The sequence below is a fragment of the Saccopteryx bilineata genome, chromosome 4, assembly GCF_036850765.1.
Source record: "Saccopteryx bilineata isolate mSacBil1 chromosome 4, mSacBil1_pri_phased_curated, whole genome shotgun sequence".
NCBI classification, from domain to species: Eukaryota; Metazoa; Chordata; class Mammalia; order Chiroptera; family Emballonuridae; genus Saccopteryx; species Saccopteryx bilineata.
Genome location: NC_089493.1, coordinates 110,944,714 through 110,961,207, shown reverse-complemented (window position 1 = coordinate 110,961,207; position 16,494 = coordinate 110,944,714). Strand labels below are relative to the sequence as shown.

Here is a 16,494-nt window from a genome sequence, read left to right as displayed (position 1 = left end):
ATTTTGGGGTTTATATAATGAAGGATTTAAATTCCTGACAGGCCATGGTAGTTAAACCACTGTCCAGAAAATCCATTTCATTCTTTGACACAGTTAGTAGCTAACAACCATTTGCCTCCCATGCCCATGTTTTATTTCCAGAGTCCCAATGTTCAAGTAGAAAAATAGATACCACCAGTCTAACACTTTTTCAAGATGTTAGAGTCTTTAGAGATGCTTTGTAAGGTGTTCACACCTAGAAGGTGTCAGCTTAACACACAGGATTCACCTGGAGGAGTTAGTTTAGCTTGGTCAGGCTTCACTTCATAGCCCAAGCACATGCTCTACAAAGACAGCATGACATCTAATAGAGTTGTTACCACTCACAGGCTAAGTGCCTTTTTCCTGACAGCAGTGGTAGATATTCTACGGCCAACTATTACTTCTAGATCTTGCTTATTACTTATTATTTACAGAGAATCAATATGTTAATGCCATACAGGATGAAGCTAAGAATGTAGGGCTTTAGGAATAAAGAAAAACCAGGAGGCAACTGCACTAATCCAGACATATGATCACCAGGACCCAGACTAGGGTGGGAACTGGAAAAAAGAAGAAGGAGAGTATAAGCTAGTGGTTCCCCAACTTTCTGAAGTCAGGGTACATTTAAAATCCTACAAATAATTGTAGGCACACTATATACAAATTTCTGAGAAATATGTTATAATAAGTCAAATATTAAAAAAAATATATAAAGTCCAAGCATGCTTTTATGGTAATTAAATGAAATAAATATGACAAAATTAAATTTATCCTGATATTAAAAAAACATTTTTATGTTACATTTTTTGTTATGCTTTTTAGAATTTGTAAAAAAGAGGGGTTAAAAAATAAAAAAAACACAAAAAAATTATCTTTTTATATATATATATAGATACATTATTAGTAAGAGTAAATTCAGCAGGTGCCAGCATGAACATGTTTTTTCATTCTTGTGTTTATGAGAAACATGAGCCTGATGTGTCCTAGCAATTTCTTCAATATTTGGGCATATGTTTGAAAAGCAAACTCTCATTTCCTCATCAATACATTGAAGAATTCCTCTCTTTTTACTCATAATTGTGTTGAGTGCAGAAATCCCCCACCATACATATCATCTTAACTTCACACCAAAGGATAGAAGAAACTGGCCTCCAGTCTTTCCGGGGAACATGGAGGGTAGTGTAAACAATCCAGCACCACAGCTTAACAGCCTTTTGCAACCTAATCAGGCAAGTGAGGTGGGGAGTTAGGCAGACTGTCAGCTTACAGCCAATTCTCTACACCTCTGTCCCCTAAAAATCTGAACTCCAAAATCCCTGTTGGATTTTGGTCCCCAACAGGCACATATTTCTCTGCAATACCATAGGGCACACCTGGAACTCTTCTTGGGCACACCAATGTACCCTGGAGCACACTTTGAGAACCACTGAAGCAATAATGTTTAGGAGGAATCTAGGCCCTGGAGACTGATTATATATGTAAAAAGCAAAGGAAGGTAGAGGTCACAGATAAATCCAAAGTTTTAGGGTTGGGAGTTTTGGGCAAAAGTTGAAGACCTGGTCATGGCCAGCTGAGCTGGGTGAAGCATAGTAGAAACACAGTCAATGGTACGGAGAAGGGATCCAAAAAAAGAGGGATTACCCAGGAATTTCTTTACCGAAGAAGTGATGTCCATTCAAATCAGTGAGAGAAAGAACTCTTGGTGATAATCAAGATAATATGCTGTGGTTCAGAGAAAAGTGTGCTTTTTTCAAATCCCAGTAATAATTTATCTATTTTTGCATGTGTGTGTGAGAGAGACAGACAGACAGGGAGATGAGAAGCATTAACCCATAGTTGCGGGACTAGTTGTTCACTGATTGGTTTCTCATATATGCCTTGACAGGATTGGGGGAGGGGGCTCCAGCTAAACCAGTGACCTCTTGCTCAAGCCAACAATCTTGGGCTTCAAGCCAGTGACTTCTGGGCTCAAGCCAGTGATAATGGGGTCACAGCTATGATTTCACGCTCAAGCCAGCGACCCTGTGCTCAAGCTGGTGAGCCCGCACTAAAGCCAGAGACCTCAGGGTTTCAAACCTGGGTTCTCAGTGTCGCAGATCAACGCTCTATCCATTGTGCCAACACCTGGTCAGGCTGTTCTTAAATAAGCTTATTTACTGAAATCAAAAAGTGACTTAGCCTGACCAGGCAGTGGCGCAGTGGATAGAGCATTGGAATGGGACGTGGAGGACCCAGATTCAAAGCCGAAGGTCACTGGCTTGAGTGTGGGCTCATCGGCTTGAGCAGGGGTTCACCAGCTTGACTGTGGAGTCCCTGGCTTGAGTGTGGGATCATAGACATGACTCCATGGTCACTGACTTGAGCCCAAGGTTGCTGACTTGAGCCCAAGGTCACTGGCTTGAACAAGGGGTCACTCACTCTGGTGTAGCACCCCCTCCCCATCAAGGCACATATGAGAAAGCAATCAATGAACAACTAAGGATACTAAGGAGTCACAATGAAGAATTGATGTTTCTCATCTCTCTCCCTTCCTGCCTGTCTGTCCCTATCTGTCCCTCTCTCTGTCTCTATCACACACACACACACACACACACACACTAAAAAGCATTTGCCTGACCTGTGGTGGCGCAGTGAATAAAGCGTCAACCTGGAACACTGAGGTCACTAGTTCGAAACCCTGGGCTTGCCTGCTCAAGGCACATATGGGAGTTGATGCTTCCTGCTCCTCCTCCCCCCTTCTCTCAAAAAATGAATAAATAAAATATTTTTTAAAAAATTTTTGAGTAACTTAACTTAAAGAACAGTATTAAGTAAATAGTAGTAAGGTAATATGCAAATATGGTAAAAATATTTAAATTATACATAAATATAATTAATCTGGAAAACATTCTTTCAACAGAACACTTGCAGTTAGGATAAGGTTAAAAGGGTAAAGTTGTAAATGCTACAATGAACACTGATCCTGGTCCCAGGGCTACAGTTTTCTGATTCACTCAAGATGGTAAGGGGAAGACACAGTCAATTTCTGAAGGTTCCATGCCTCCTCACAACTCTGTCTCTTCTCCAAGAATTGCAATTAGGTCTGAGACTAAAAGCCTTCAAAACACAGATGTCCCATTTCCCAAATGAACAATTTGCATATCTGAGGCCATTTTTTCAGGGTAAGCTCCCCCCACATTCTTTGGCCATTTCTTCATACCTGCACATCCTCAACTCTCATAATTCTGTTTTCAACATAAATAGTATTTTACCTTTAAAGACACCCATTTGGCTGCTTTTGAATCAGCTGTGGACTGTTCATCTGCCAAAGGTTTACTTGATTCATCTGCTGGCTGAATTTCTGAACTTTCCTGAGGTTTCAATAACATACTTTCTGATTCTAAGGTTCCCCATTCTAATATATCCTCTTGTTCAGTCTGGAAGGTGCTTGATATAGCCTCAGAAGATTCCTCAACCTCGTTCTGTTGGAAAACATAAATATATCAGAATTCCTTTTAATTGGTTCTTCCAAATTTTAAGTCATACAATGTTCCTCTCTCTGGCAACAAAATAATTATGAAAATGCATAATTAAAATTAAGAAGAGATAGTAACAGAGGCAGATTAAGGCCAGTTGAGGCCCCGGGTGCAGAAGAAATATTGGGCCCCTAAGGGCTCAATGAAGGGCCCACCCTTCATTAGAAAAAAAGTGTAAAGCTGGGATTTTGCAGGACCCTTCAGAAGTCAGGGCACAGGGCATGTGCCCAGTGCACCCATCATTAAATCCACCTCTGGGTAGTAAGTTTACTTTGAAGATTTACAAAGAGAAGCTGAAGTTGACTTCTTAATATATAAAGCCTGGAAAATGATTTTCCTTAGCCCTTGCTTCAGAAAATAGAGCTACCCCACAGGTATTATGCACCAGCTCTTAAGAAAATAACAAGATGCCAACCCCACACTCTCACAGAATCAAGGCCCACTGAAACATCTAACCTGTGCCCAACCTGAGATTCTTCAGTCCTGAAAAATGGGGTTTCTGCTAGCTTGATGCTTTTTCAGAACCCTAACTTCAGGCACTCAGACAAGAGCTGACCCAGAGACCTCAAGATCACCCAAGCACCCCATCTTGGGATGGATCCCAAGAACAAAAAAAATTCTCACAAATTGATTCTACACCTGTTTTCAGTTCCCTAAAAAGGTCTTACTTTCACCACTCTTATACAACATAGTTCTGGAAGTCCTAGCCAGAGCAGTCAGGCAAGAGAAATAAATAAAAGGCATCCAAACAAGGAATAAAAAAACAATTCCTTTTACAATTGCAACAAAAATAATGAAATATCTAGGAATAAACTTAACAAAGGATGAGAAGGACCTATATACTGAAAACAACAAGGCATTATTAAAAGAGGCTGAAAAAGACACAATGAAAGAGAAAGATATTCCATGTTCATAAACAGGAAGAATCAACATAACTAAAATATTCATATTATCAAAGCAATATACAGATTTAACAAAATCAGAATCATCATCAAAATCCCAATGTCATTTTTAAAAGAAATAGAAAAAAAAAACGCATCAGATTTGTACAGAACCTCAAAAGACTGAATAGCCAAAGCAATTCTGAGAAAAAGAATGAAGCCAGAGATCTCACACTACCTGACTTCATGTTATGCTACAGAGCCACAATAATCGAAACAGAATAGGACTGGCAGGAAAACAGACACACAGACCTATGCAACAGAACTGAAGGCTCAGAAATAAAACCACATATACATAGGCAAATAATTTTGACAAAGGATGCAAAAACACACAATGAAGGAAAAACAGCCTCTTCAATAAATGGTGCTGGGAAAGTTAGAAAGCCACATGCAAACAAATGCAGACTACAGTTGGTTCCCATGAACAAAAATTACTTCAAAATGGATCAAAAGCAACTGACAACAAAAACAAACAAGAAACTGCACAACTGCGACAACAAAATAAAAAGGCAACCAACCAAACAGGAGAAGATATTTGCAAGTAACAGCTCGGACAAGGGGCTAATGCCCAAAATATAAAAAGTACTCAAACCCCCCAACTCCAAACAAACAATCCAATTAAAAAATGGTCAGCCTGACCAGGCGGAGGCGCAATGGATAGAGCAGCGGACTGGGATGCAGAGGACCCAGGTTCAAAATTCGAGTTTTCCAGCTTGAGCATGGGCTCATCTGGTTTGAGCAAGGCTAACCAGCTTCTACCCAAGGTCGCTGGCTTGAGCAAGGGGTCACTCAGTCTACTGTAGCCCCCACAGTGAAGGCACATATGAGAAAGCAATCAATGAACAACTAAGGTGTCTCAACGAAAAACTAATGATTGATGCTTCTCATCTCTCTCCGTTCCTGCCTGTCTGTCCCTATCTATCCCTCTCTCTGACTCTCTCTCTCTGTCTCTATTAAAAAAAAAATACCCTTGCTTTAAAAAAAAAATGGTCAGAGGACCTTACCAGACACTTATCCCAAGAAGACATACAAACGGCTAACAGATATATAAAAAGATACTCAACTTTACTAAATAAAAAGCAAAACTACAATGAGATACCACCTCACACATGTTAGACTGGCTACTATCAACAAGATAAGTAATAAGTGTTGGAGAGGCTCTGGAGAAAAAGGAACCCTCATTCACTGTTGGTAGGAATGTAAATTAATACAGCCATTATGGAAGACAGTAGGCAGTTCCTCAAATAATTAAGAATAGAGTTATTATATCACCCAGCAATACTCTTCTGGGTCTCTACTTGAGAAATTTGAAAACATTTATTCACAAAGTGCACCCCTATGTTCATTGCAGTATTATTCATGGTGGCCACAACATGGAAACAACCAAAGTGTCCCTCAAGAGAGGACTAGATAAAGAAGATGTGCATACATACAATAGAATACTACTCAGCCAAATGAAAAGATAAATATTACCATTTGTGGCAATATGGAACTTGAGAATAGTATGCTAAGCAAAATAAGTCAATCAGAAAAAGCTAAGCACCATATAATTTCACTCATCTCTAGGATATAAAACTGAGACTCAAAGACACAGACAACAGTATGGTGGTGACCAGAGGGAAGTGGGTGGGAGGTAGTAAAGGTTAAAGTGGGCCAAATGTATGGTGACAGATGATGATTGGATTTTGGGTGGCAGGCATACAATGCAATATGAAGATCATGTATCATAGAAATGTACACTTAAAACCTATATGACCTTATTAACTAATGTCACCCCAATAAATTTAATGAAAAAGAAATGGCACAACCACTAAAAAAAAAAGTCTCACTGACTTGTTATCTCATCAAGTCTTAAGGAGAGCATCTTTATAGCCATCTTTGGGTATTACCCAATTTCAAATCAAGATTATTTGAGATTATGGAGCACTGGCAATTAAAATTTTACTGCTTCAGAGGGACTGGATGATAGGTGAAGGGATAAGCAAAAATAAAACAGACTAGTGATTTTCAAAGTGTGGTCCACAGACTCCTTCCTATCTTTGAGACCCTTTCAGGAGATCGGCAACATCAAAGCTGTTTTCACAATAATATACTGCTCACAAAAATTAGGGGAAATTTTATAGCTCCATATTCATTTTGAAATATCCTCCAATTTTTGTGAGCAGTATAATAAAGATTATTTACCTTTTTCACTGTGTTGATATTTGCACTGATGATGGAAAAGCAGGGATGGGTGAAACAGTGAGCCAATACTTTTCAAATGATTAACACATAAGGTTATAACATCATGTAGGGGTTAACGTCTGTTCAAAGAGCAAGGTAGGTCCATGTATTTTAATGTAATGATATACAGTAAGTTCATTTACCTGGTTTCAGATTCCCTAAGGCAACTAATCTTTAAGAAATTACCTTTTCTGCAGTTTTAGTATATTAATAAAAAAAGTATATCTATGTAAAAGGCTATTAAAATATGACTCTTTGTTTTGAGACCAGACTTACTTAATACCGTATACTTCAAGCACAACACCATAAACAACAGATTGAATGCAAAAGCAGATAAAATAATCTTCTCTTTATTAAATCAGATATTAAAGAGATTTGCAAAATAATGTAAGACAATCTCTACCCTTCTCATTAAGTTTTATTTTTTATTCACAAATACAGAAAAGATGAGAGAATTTATCAACAGAAAGCCCCCACTCCAGGAAATACTAAAGGGGGTTTTCCAACCAGATTCAAAGAACAAAAGAAAACAACACCACAAGTAACAGCTCCACCAAGAACACAATAAAACCAAACTTAAACTGTGACAACAAAGGAAAAAAAGGGGGGAGAGGATGGAGATTAACAGTAGCAAAGGACGATGAAGTGCAGAAATACTTATAAGATAGGGTACTACAATGAATATGGTAGGTACCCTTTTCATTACTTAATGGTAACCACCTTTAAAAAACCACCACAAAAACACTTGACTTAAAAAAGGTAGCAACAGAGGAAAGAAGTATGGAACACAAACAAACAAAAACAAATGATAGAAAAACAAAAGAGAAGAATCAAACTAGATACAAAACTAACAGAAAGCAATTTATAAAATGGCAGTAGGGAAGCCACAAGTGTCAATAATTACACTAAATGTAAATGAATTAAACTTACCAATAAAAAGACACAGAGTAGCAGAATGGATTAAAAAACAAAATCCAACTATATGCTGCCTACAAGAAACACATCTAAGCAACAAGGATAAAAACAAATTCAAAGTGAAAGGCTGGAAAACAATACTCCAAGCAAACAACACCCAAAAAAAAGCAGGTGTAGCAATACTCATATCTAATAATGCTGACTACAAGACAGAAAAAGTACTCAGAGACAAAAATGGTCATTTCATAATGATTAAGGGGAAGTTGAATCAAGAAGACATAACAATCCTTAATATATATGCACCAAACCAAGGAGCACCAAAATATATAAGACAGCTACTTATTGACCTTAAAACAAAAACTAACAAAAATACAATCATACTTGGAGACCTTAATACACCGCTGACGGCTCTAGATCGGTCATCCAAACAGAGAATCAATAAAGATATAGTGGCCTTAAACGAAATACTAGAACACCTGGATATGATAGACATCTACAGGACACTTCATCCCAAAGCGACAGAGTATACATTTTTCTCTAGTGTACATGGAACATTCTCAAGAATTGACCATATGTTGGGCCACAAAGACAATATCAGCAAATTTAGAAAAATTGAAATTGTACCAAGCATATTTTCTGATCATAAAGCCTTGAAACTAGAATTCAACTGCAAAAAAGAGGGGGAAAAACCCACAAAAATGTGGAAACTAAACAACATACTTCTAAAAAATGAATGGGTCAAAGAAGAAATAAGCGCAGAGATCAAAAGATATATACAGACAAATGAAAATGACAATACGACATATCAGAATCTCTGGGATGCAGCAAAAGCAGTAATAAGAGGAAAGTTCATATCACTTCAGGCCTATATGAACAAACAAGAGAGAGCCGAAGTAAACCACTTACCTTCACACCTTAAGGAACTAGAAAAAGAAGAACAAAGACAACCCAAAACCAGCCGAAGAAAGGAGATAATAAAAATCAGAGCAGAAATAAATGAAATAGAGAACAGAAAAACTATAGAAAAAATCAATAAAACAAGGAGCTAGTTCTTTGAAAAGATCAACAAAATTGACAAACCCTTGGTGACAAGACTCACCAAGGAAAAAAGACACAGGACTCAAATAAATAAAATCCAAAATGAAAGAGGAGAGATCACCACAGACATCATAGATATACAAAGAATTATTGTAGAATACTATGAAAAATTATATGCCACCAAATACAACAATCTAGAAGAAATGGATAAATTCCTAGAACAATACAACCTTCCTAGACTGAGTCATGAAGAAGCAGAAAACCTAAACAGACCAATCAGCAGGGAGGAAATAGAAAAAGCTATTAAAAACCTCCCCAAAAATAAAAGTCCAGGCCCAGACGGTTATACTAGTGAAATCTATCAAACATTCAAAGAAGACTTGGTTCCTATTCTACTCAAAGTCTTCCAAAAAATTGAAGAAGAAGCAATACTTCCAAACACATTTTATGAGGCCAACATAACCCTCATACCAAAACCTGGTAAGGATGGCACAAAAAAAGAAAACTACAGACCAATATCTCTAATGAATACAGATGCTAAAATACTAAACAAAATACTGGCAAACCGAATACAACAACATATTAAAAAAATAATACATCATGATCAAGTGAGATTCATCCCAGAATCTCAAGGATGGTTCAACAAACGCAAAACGGTTAACGTAATACACCATATCAACTAAACAAAGAACAAAAACCACATGATCTTATCAATAGATGCAGAAAAGGCTTTTGATAAAATACAACACAATTTTATGTTTAAGACTCTCAACAAAATGGGTATAGAAGGAAAATATCTCAACATGATAAAGGCCATATATGATAAACCATCAGCTAACATCCTATTAAACGGCATAAAACTGAGGACTTTCTACCTTAAATCAGGAACAAGACAGGGTTGTCCACTCTCTCCACTCTTACTTAACGTGGTGCTAGAAGTTCTGGCCAGAGCAATCAGACAAGACAAAGAAATAAAAGGCATCCATATCGGAAAAGAAGAAGTAAAGGTATCACTTTTTGCTGATGATATGATCCTATACATCGAAAACCCGAAGGAGTCCACAAAAAGATTATTAGAAACAATAAACCAATACAGTAAGGTCGCAGGATACAAAATTAACATACAAAAGTCCATAGCCTTTCTATATGCCAACAATGAAATATTAGAAAACGAACTCAAAAAAATAATCCCCTTCACGATTGCAACAAAAAAAATAAAATACCTAGGAATAAACATAACAAAGAATGTAAAGGACCTATATAATGAAAATTACAAAGCATTGTTAAGGGAAATCGAAAAAGATACAATGAGATGGAAAAATATTCCTTGTTCTTGGATAGGAAGAATAAATATAATCAAAATGGCCATATTACCCAAAGCAATATACAAATTTAATGCAATTCCCATCAAAATCCCTATGAGATTTTTTAAAGAAATGGAACAAAAAATCATCAGATTTATATGGAACTATAAAAAACCCCGAATAGCCAAAACAATCCTAAGGAAAAAAAATGAAGCTGGGCGCATTACAATGCCTGACTTTAAACTATATTATAGGGCCACGATAATCAAAACAGCATGGTATTGGCAGAAAAATAGACACTCAGACCAATGGAACAGAATAGAAAGCCCAGAAATAAAACCACATATATATGGTCAAATAATTTTTGATAAAGGGGCCAACAACACACAATGGAGAAAAGAAAGCCTCTTCAACAAACGGTGTTGGGAAAACTGGAAAGCCACATGCAAAAGAATGAAACTCGACTACAGCCGGTCCCCGTGTACTAAAATTAATTCAAAATGGATCAAAGACCTAAATATAAGACCTGAAACAATAAAGTACATAGAAGAAGACATAGGTACTAAAATCATGGACCTGGGTTTTAAAGAACATTTTATGAACTTGACTCCAATGGCAAGAGAAGTGAAGGCAAAGATAAATGAATGGGACTACATCAGAATAAAAAGTTTTTGCTCAGCAAGAGAAACTGATAACAAAATAAACAGACAGCCAACTAAATGGGAAATGATATTTTCAAACAACAGCTCAGATAAGGGCCTAATATCCAAAATTTACAAAGAACTCATAAAACTCAACAACAAACAAACAAACAATCCAATAAAAAAATGGGAAGAAGACATGAACAGACACTTCTCCCAGGAAGAGATACAAATGGCCAACAGATATATGAAAAGATGCTCAGCTTCATTAGTTATTAGAGAAATGCAAATCAAAACTACAATGAGATACCACCTCACTCCTGTTAGATTAGCTATTATCAACAAGACGGGTAATAGCAAATGTTGGAGAGGCTGTGGAGAAAAAGGAACCCTCATTCACTGTTGGTGGGACTGTAAAGTAGTACAACCATTATGGAGGAAAGTATGGTGGTTCCTGAAAAAACTGCAAATAGAACTACCTTATGACCCAGCAATCCCTCTACTGGGTATATACCCCAAAACCTCAGAAACATTGATACGTGAAGACACATGTAGTCCCATGTTCATTGCAGCACTGTTCACAGTGGCCAAGACATGGAAACAACCAAAAAGCCCTTCAATAGAAGACTAGATAAAGAAGATGTGGCACATATACACTATGGAATACTACTCAGCCATAAGAAATGATGACATCAGATCATTTACAGCAAAATGGTGGGATCTTGATAACATTATAAGAAGTGAAATAAGTAAATCAGAAAAAAACAAGAACTACATGATTCCATACATTGGTGGAACATAAAAATGAGACTAAGAGACATGGACAAGAGTGTGGTGGTTACCAGGGGTGGGGGGAGGGAGGACATGGGAGGGAGGGAGGGAGAGAGTTAGGGGGAGGGGGAGGGGCACAGAGAACTAGATAGAGGGTGGCGGAGGACAATCTGACTTTGGGCGAGGGGTATGCAACATAATTTAATGACAAAATAACCTAGACATGTTTTCTTTGAATATATGTACCCTGATTTATTAATGTCATCCCATTACCATTAATAAAAATTTATTAAAAAAAAAAAACAACAATAAAAAAAAAGTTTTATTTTTGTTTTGGGTACTCTTTTGTCCAAAATGTGTTTTAAATTAATATGTAATTGGCTTATTACTTTAAATAAATGAATAAATATTTTCTATTTTTCTCTGCTTTAATTTTAATATAGTAAATATTGGTTGATATAATCCACATAGACTTAAACTCCTTTGAGTCTGTAAATTCTTCTCTTTTTTTGTGGCAAAGACAGAGAGAGTCAGAGAGAAGGACAGATAGGGACAGATAGACAGGAAGGGAGATCAGAAATATCAATTCTTCGTGCAGTTCCTTAGTTGTTCATTGATTGCTTTCTCATATGTGCCTTGACCGTGGGGCTACAGCAGACTGAGTGACCCCTTGCTCAAGCCAGTAACCTTAAGCTCAAATTGGTGAGCCTTGCTCAAACCCGATGAGCCCACACTCAAGCTGGCGACCTCGGGGTCTTGAACCTGGGTCCTCCACATCCCAGTCCAACGCTCTATCCATTGTACCACCACCTGGTCAGGCTGTAAAATATTTTTAAGAGTTTAAAGGTATCATAAAACCAAAATGTTTGAGCTCTTTAAAACTTTAAAGTTTGAAAATTCCTTTTTAAAAATTGTATCTCACCTATATTTTATATCTCAAGTGCCTGACATTGAAAACCATCTGCTATTATTTGTGAATGAGTGAATGAATAAGTGAAATAAAATTATAGTATATCGATGTTTTCTCTATAATTAGTCTCTACTTAGAATATACATTAAATAGTACTATATTTTGTCACCTTAGATACTGGTCTTCACACATATTCCTCAAGGGCAAAAACTGTCTCTTCTATCTTTGTACAACAATGACTAAAACAATGTCTGCAACATTGTAGGGAAAATAATGAATGAATACATCCTTGATTTTTTTATAAGTATGTCAGGAAATAATTCCCAAGATCATTGTTAGCCTGAGTGAAAAAGGTGAAGGGATTATGAAAAAAAACTGCTAGACACAGACAATAATATGGTTATTACTAGAGGAAAAAGGGTGGTAGGAGAAAGAAGAGTGTATGAGGAGATAAATGGTGGTGGACACACAACACAATATACAGATAATGTATTGTACAACTGTATACCTTCAACCTATATAACTTTATTAACCAATGACTCCTCAATAAATTCAATAAATAAGAAGAAAAGAACTGCTGATTATCTTAAATCAAAATATCAAAATCTATATTTAAAGTGGTGGGTACCTAAAAAATGATATTCAAAAAAGAAAATAAGTGCATCAAAGAACTAAGAGACCTCTGGCCTGTAGAACTGAGATGTCCATAACGGAGGCTGCGATTCTCTGAGGGGAGGGTGCTGGGTACCACTTAGAAAGAGCAGGCCCTGTTGGGGTGGAAGCATGCTGGCCACAGCTGCCCAGATGAATCTCACCCAGCAAGTTCTCAGATGTGTAAGGAACAAGCAGGAAGGACAGATGGAATTCTGCTCTCTGGCAGAGCAGGCACCAAAAAAATGTGGCTGGGATGAAAGACACAACAAAGGAGCCTAATTTTAACATAGCCAGTTATCAACTTAAAATGTATTTTACTCTAAAGTAGTGGTGTGTTAAATCTTAAAAAGCCAGTGGTCAGAAGTGGTCCAGTGATTGTTTCTAATTGTCAAAGCTGAAGTTATTACAAATACCCACAGAATTAGAAATAAATCAACTATTTTGTTCAAATCTTTATGTTAAATCATCAAGATGGTGTCTAAGTCAGGTACCTGAAAATTGGCCTTTTTCATAGTTTTATGCAAAATGGCACCTTCTCTTATACTTGATATAAATATGTAGTGAATAGTATGGTTGTTTATTCTACAATATTATATGTTCAGTTTACTATACCTATTAGAAAGTTAGAGGTTAGAGGGTTTCATATCTAACTATAAATGCTGTTACCTAGATGAACTATACTAGATGCCAGTTTTAAGCCCATACCTATGTGGTAAGGCTTCAAAATTGATTTATGCACACATTAGTGCCACACATGTTGGGTCCTGAGGCAGGTAATAGGACTACAGAGAGAGAAAAGACATGATCTCAACCCAGGAGCATCTCAATCTTTTGTAGTTAAACCATTGAAAATAACTCTAGAATTACAGGACCCATGGCTTCTGTGAAAAGATTCCATACACTTTCTCAACATAATATGTTAGCCTAAAAATGACATTTGACCTGGATGTTTATGTATGTGGAATCTTATTTTCAGGAACTAAGGAGCTTGTAGTTAATGATATCCTTTTACAAATCTTCTGTGCAGGAATTGACTGTCATGCCAGCATAATGTGGATTTCTATATATGGAGAGACACTTCCCATTCACAGGGACTCTGTTCCAGATTCCTTTGACTCCTGTAAGTATACTGACAATGATGGATGAAAAGGAGCTTTATTTCTGAATCAAACTTCTGTCACCAACTATTTATATCTCTACAAAATTCTCCCCTTGCCAATGCTTCTCACAATTCTTCTAGCTAAACAGAGAATAATGTGATGCTTTCTTAGAAGCTAATACTTTTAATTAATTTACCAGCTACCTTCCAGATCTCAATGCCTCTAAACCAGAAGAATTGTTCAAAATATTTCCTTTCTGAAAAATGTTTGGGACCTCGCTCAGAAGGACTCCACTAGGTAGTAACAGCGAAATAGAATAGCTAAGACATCCAGTGTGGCACTGAATTCAGTGTGCTTACAGGTAAACACACCTCTAAAATAAGTCAAAGGAGATTTTAAAATAATAAAACTCTCTAGATAAACATTCAAGCAACAGGAGGCAGACTGTTACTTCAACATAGGCAAAGAGGTTTTTATTACAGATTTTACCATTTGAGGTTCTTCAATACTTATCTGTAATCCTTGCTCTGTTTGCCCTTGAGATGGTTTGTGCCAGTACATTCTTCCCATTAATGAAATATCCTGGAAGGGAAAAAAAAGAGACCATTAAAAAATATCAATTTTAAAAATCATTAAGGCATATTATTCAATGAAGCAAAATGCTAGTCATTACAGCATTTCTATAGAATGCTATATATACTATATAATATACTATATACAAGAGAAACATAAGTGAATCATTATTATGCTTGGAATGACAACTATAGAACGAAACAATAAAAATATGTTGTCTGTTATTCCAATTTTATGGCTTTTTAAAATCGTTAATCTCTATAGATATATCATCAAATTGAATAAGACAACTGGAAAACACTGCTATTAAATGGCTAAACAAGAAAGATAAAATGAAAACTAAAATTTAACCTAGAGCAAGAAAATATATAAAAACACTTGAAATTTTAGTAGGTATAACTGTTAATGTCATTTTAATCATTATTAATGCTAAATTCTATGATATACTCTCTACTCAGCTGAAGTGATAAGAAGATATCATACCACACTAACAATGGATAGGGTAGAGAGCTAGCTTCACCTGACCTTCGGTAGCACAGTGGATAAAGGAATGCTGAGGTCCCTAGTTCAAAACCCTGGGTTTGCTTCCTGCTCTTCCCCTCAACCCTTTCTCTCCTAGCTCTAAAATAAACAATTACAATCTTTTTAAAAAGAAAAAAAAGAGACCCAGCTTCTATCCAAACTGTAAAGTCACAGACCAGGCATCAATAGGCAAGCTGTTTGGCTTCCTTTCACCTCAGATTATCATCGTTAAAATGGGCACTGAGCCGTGGCTGGTTGGCTCAGTGGTAGAGCATCACCCCAGCATGTGGATATCCCAGGTTCGATTCCCAGTCAGGGCACACAGGAGAAGCGACCATCTGCTTCTCCACCCTTCCCCTACTCCTTCTCTCCCTCTCTCTCTCTTTTCCCCTCCTGTAGCCATGGCTCAATTGGTTTAAGCGCATCAGCCCAGAGCACTGAGGATGGCTCCATGGAGCCTCCGCCTCAGGCACTAAGAACAACTCGGTGGTGAGCATGGCCCCAGATAGGCAGAGCATCGGTCCCAGATGGGGATTGCTGGGTAGGTCTCAGTTAGGGCCTAAGTGGGAGTCTGTCTTTCTGTCTCCCCTCCTCCTCTCACTTGGAAAAGAAGAAAATAAAATGGGCACTCAAGTACATAGCTTTTTAAGGCTTCCTTCTCCTCTAGCCTTTTAATAATGCCAATAACAACATATAAATATTCACTGTGCTTTAAAATTCTGCTTTTCTTCACTTCATTAAAAAATTCTAACTGAGGCCACTGGTTTCTACTTTACTCTTTTGTCATAAATAACAATAAACTGGATAAAATGTGAGAACTTTCTTATGATTGGACAACAGTGCAAGACCATGATGATTAAAAGAATGGATGTAAAAATAAAAAGACCTAAATTACCCAGATTGTGGCCTTACACAATTTCCAAACCACAACTAACACAAACAAGGGGAAACCATACAGAGTCCAGGTGTCTAACTGAAGAGATGTAAATTAGAGTAAGGAGAAGAAAAATAGGGTAAAATCTGTTAGACACAGTATGGAAAAAGAGGTTCCAGAAATCCACAGAGACCCTTCAAGAGTCTTCGCCTCTTTGGCTGAATACCCATCTGCTCATGCAGTGGTGAAACCCATGAGACTACAGGAAAACCTCCCTGGAAAAAATTAATTTCCAAAGAGCTGTAAGCCACAATTCTCAGTGCTCACACAAGCTAGGAATCATTAGCGTTTCCACCAGACATACAAAGTTTAGGATGGTACACTCATCATAAACCTCAGAAGGATCATACATTAGTAACAGTGCTAAATTAGCCCTAGAGTAAGGCTTCTTTGGATATTAATATTTTAAGTAATACTCCAAAAGATCAAGGT

At 37.1% G+C, this 16,494-nt stretch overlaps 1 protein-coding gene across 1 annotated transcript in view; it reads right to left on the bottom strand.

Moving 5' to 3' along the window:
• The window catches only part of LOC136336267 (atherin-like), a 166,952-nt gene that overhangs the window by 16,784 nt on the left and 133,674 nt on the right, over window positions 1-16,494 (bottom strand). Inside the window, exons 3-4 of the mRNA XM_066277793.1 lie at window positions 14,523-14,615; window positions 3,273-3,482 (exon numbers count right to left, since the gene is read on the bottom strand). Coding sequence (XP_066133890.1) covers window positions 3,273-3,482; window positions 14,523-14,615 — 303 coding nt within the window. The remainder of the gene's footprint in view (window positions 1-3,272; window positions 3,483-14,522; window positions 14,616-16,494) is intronic.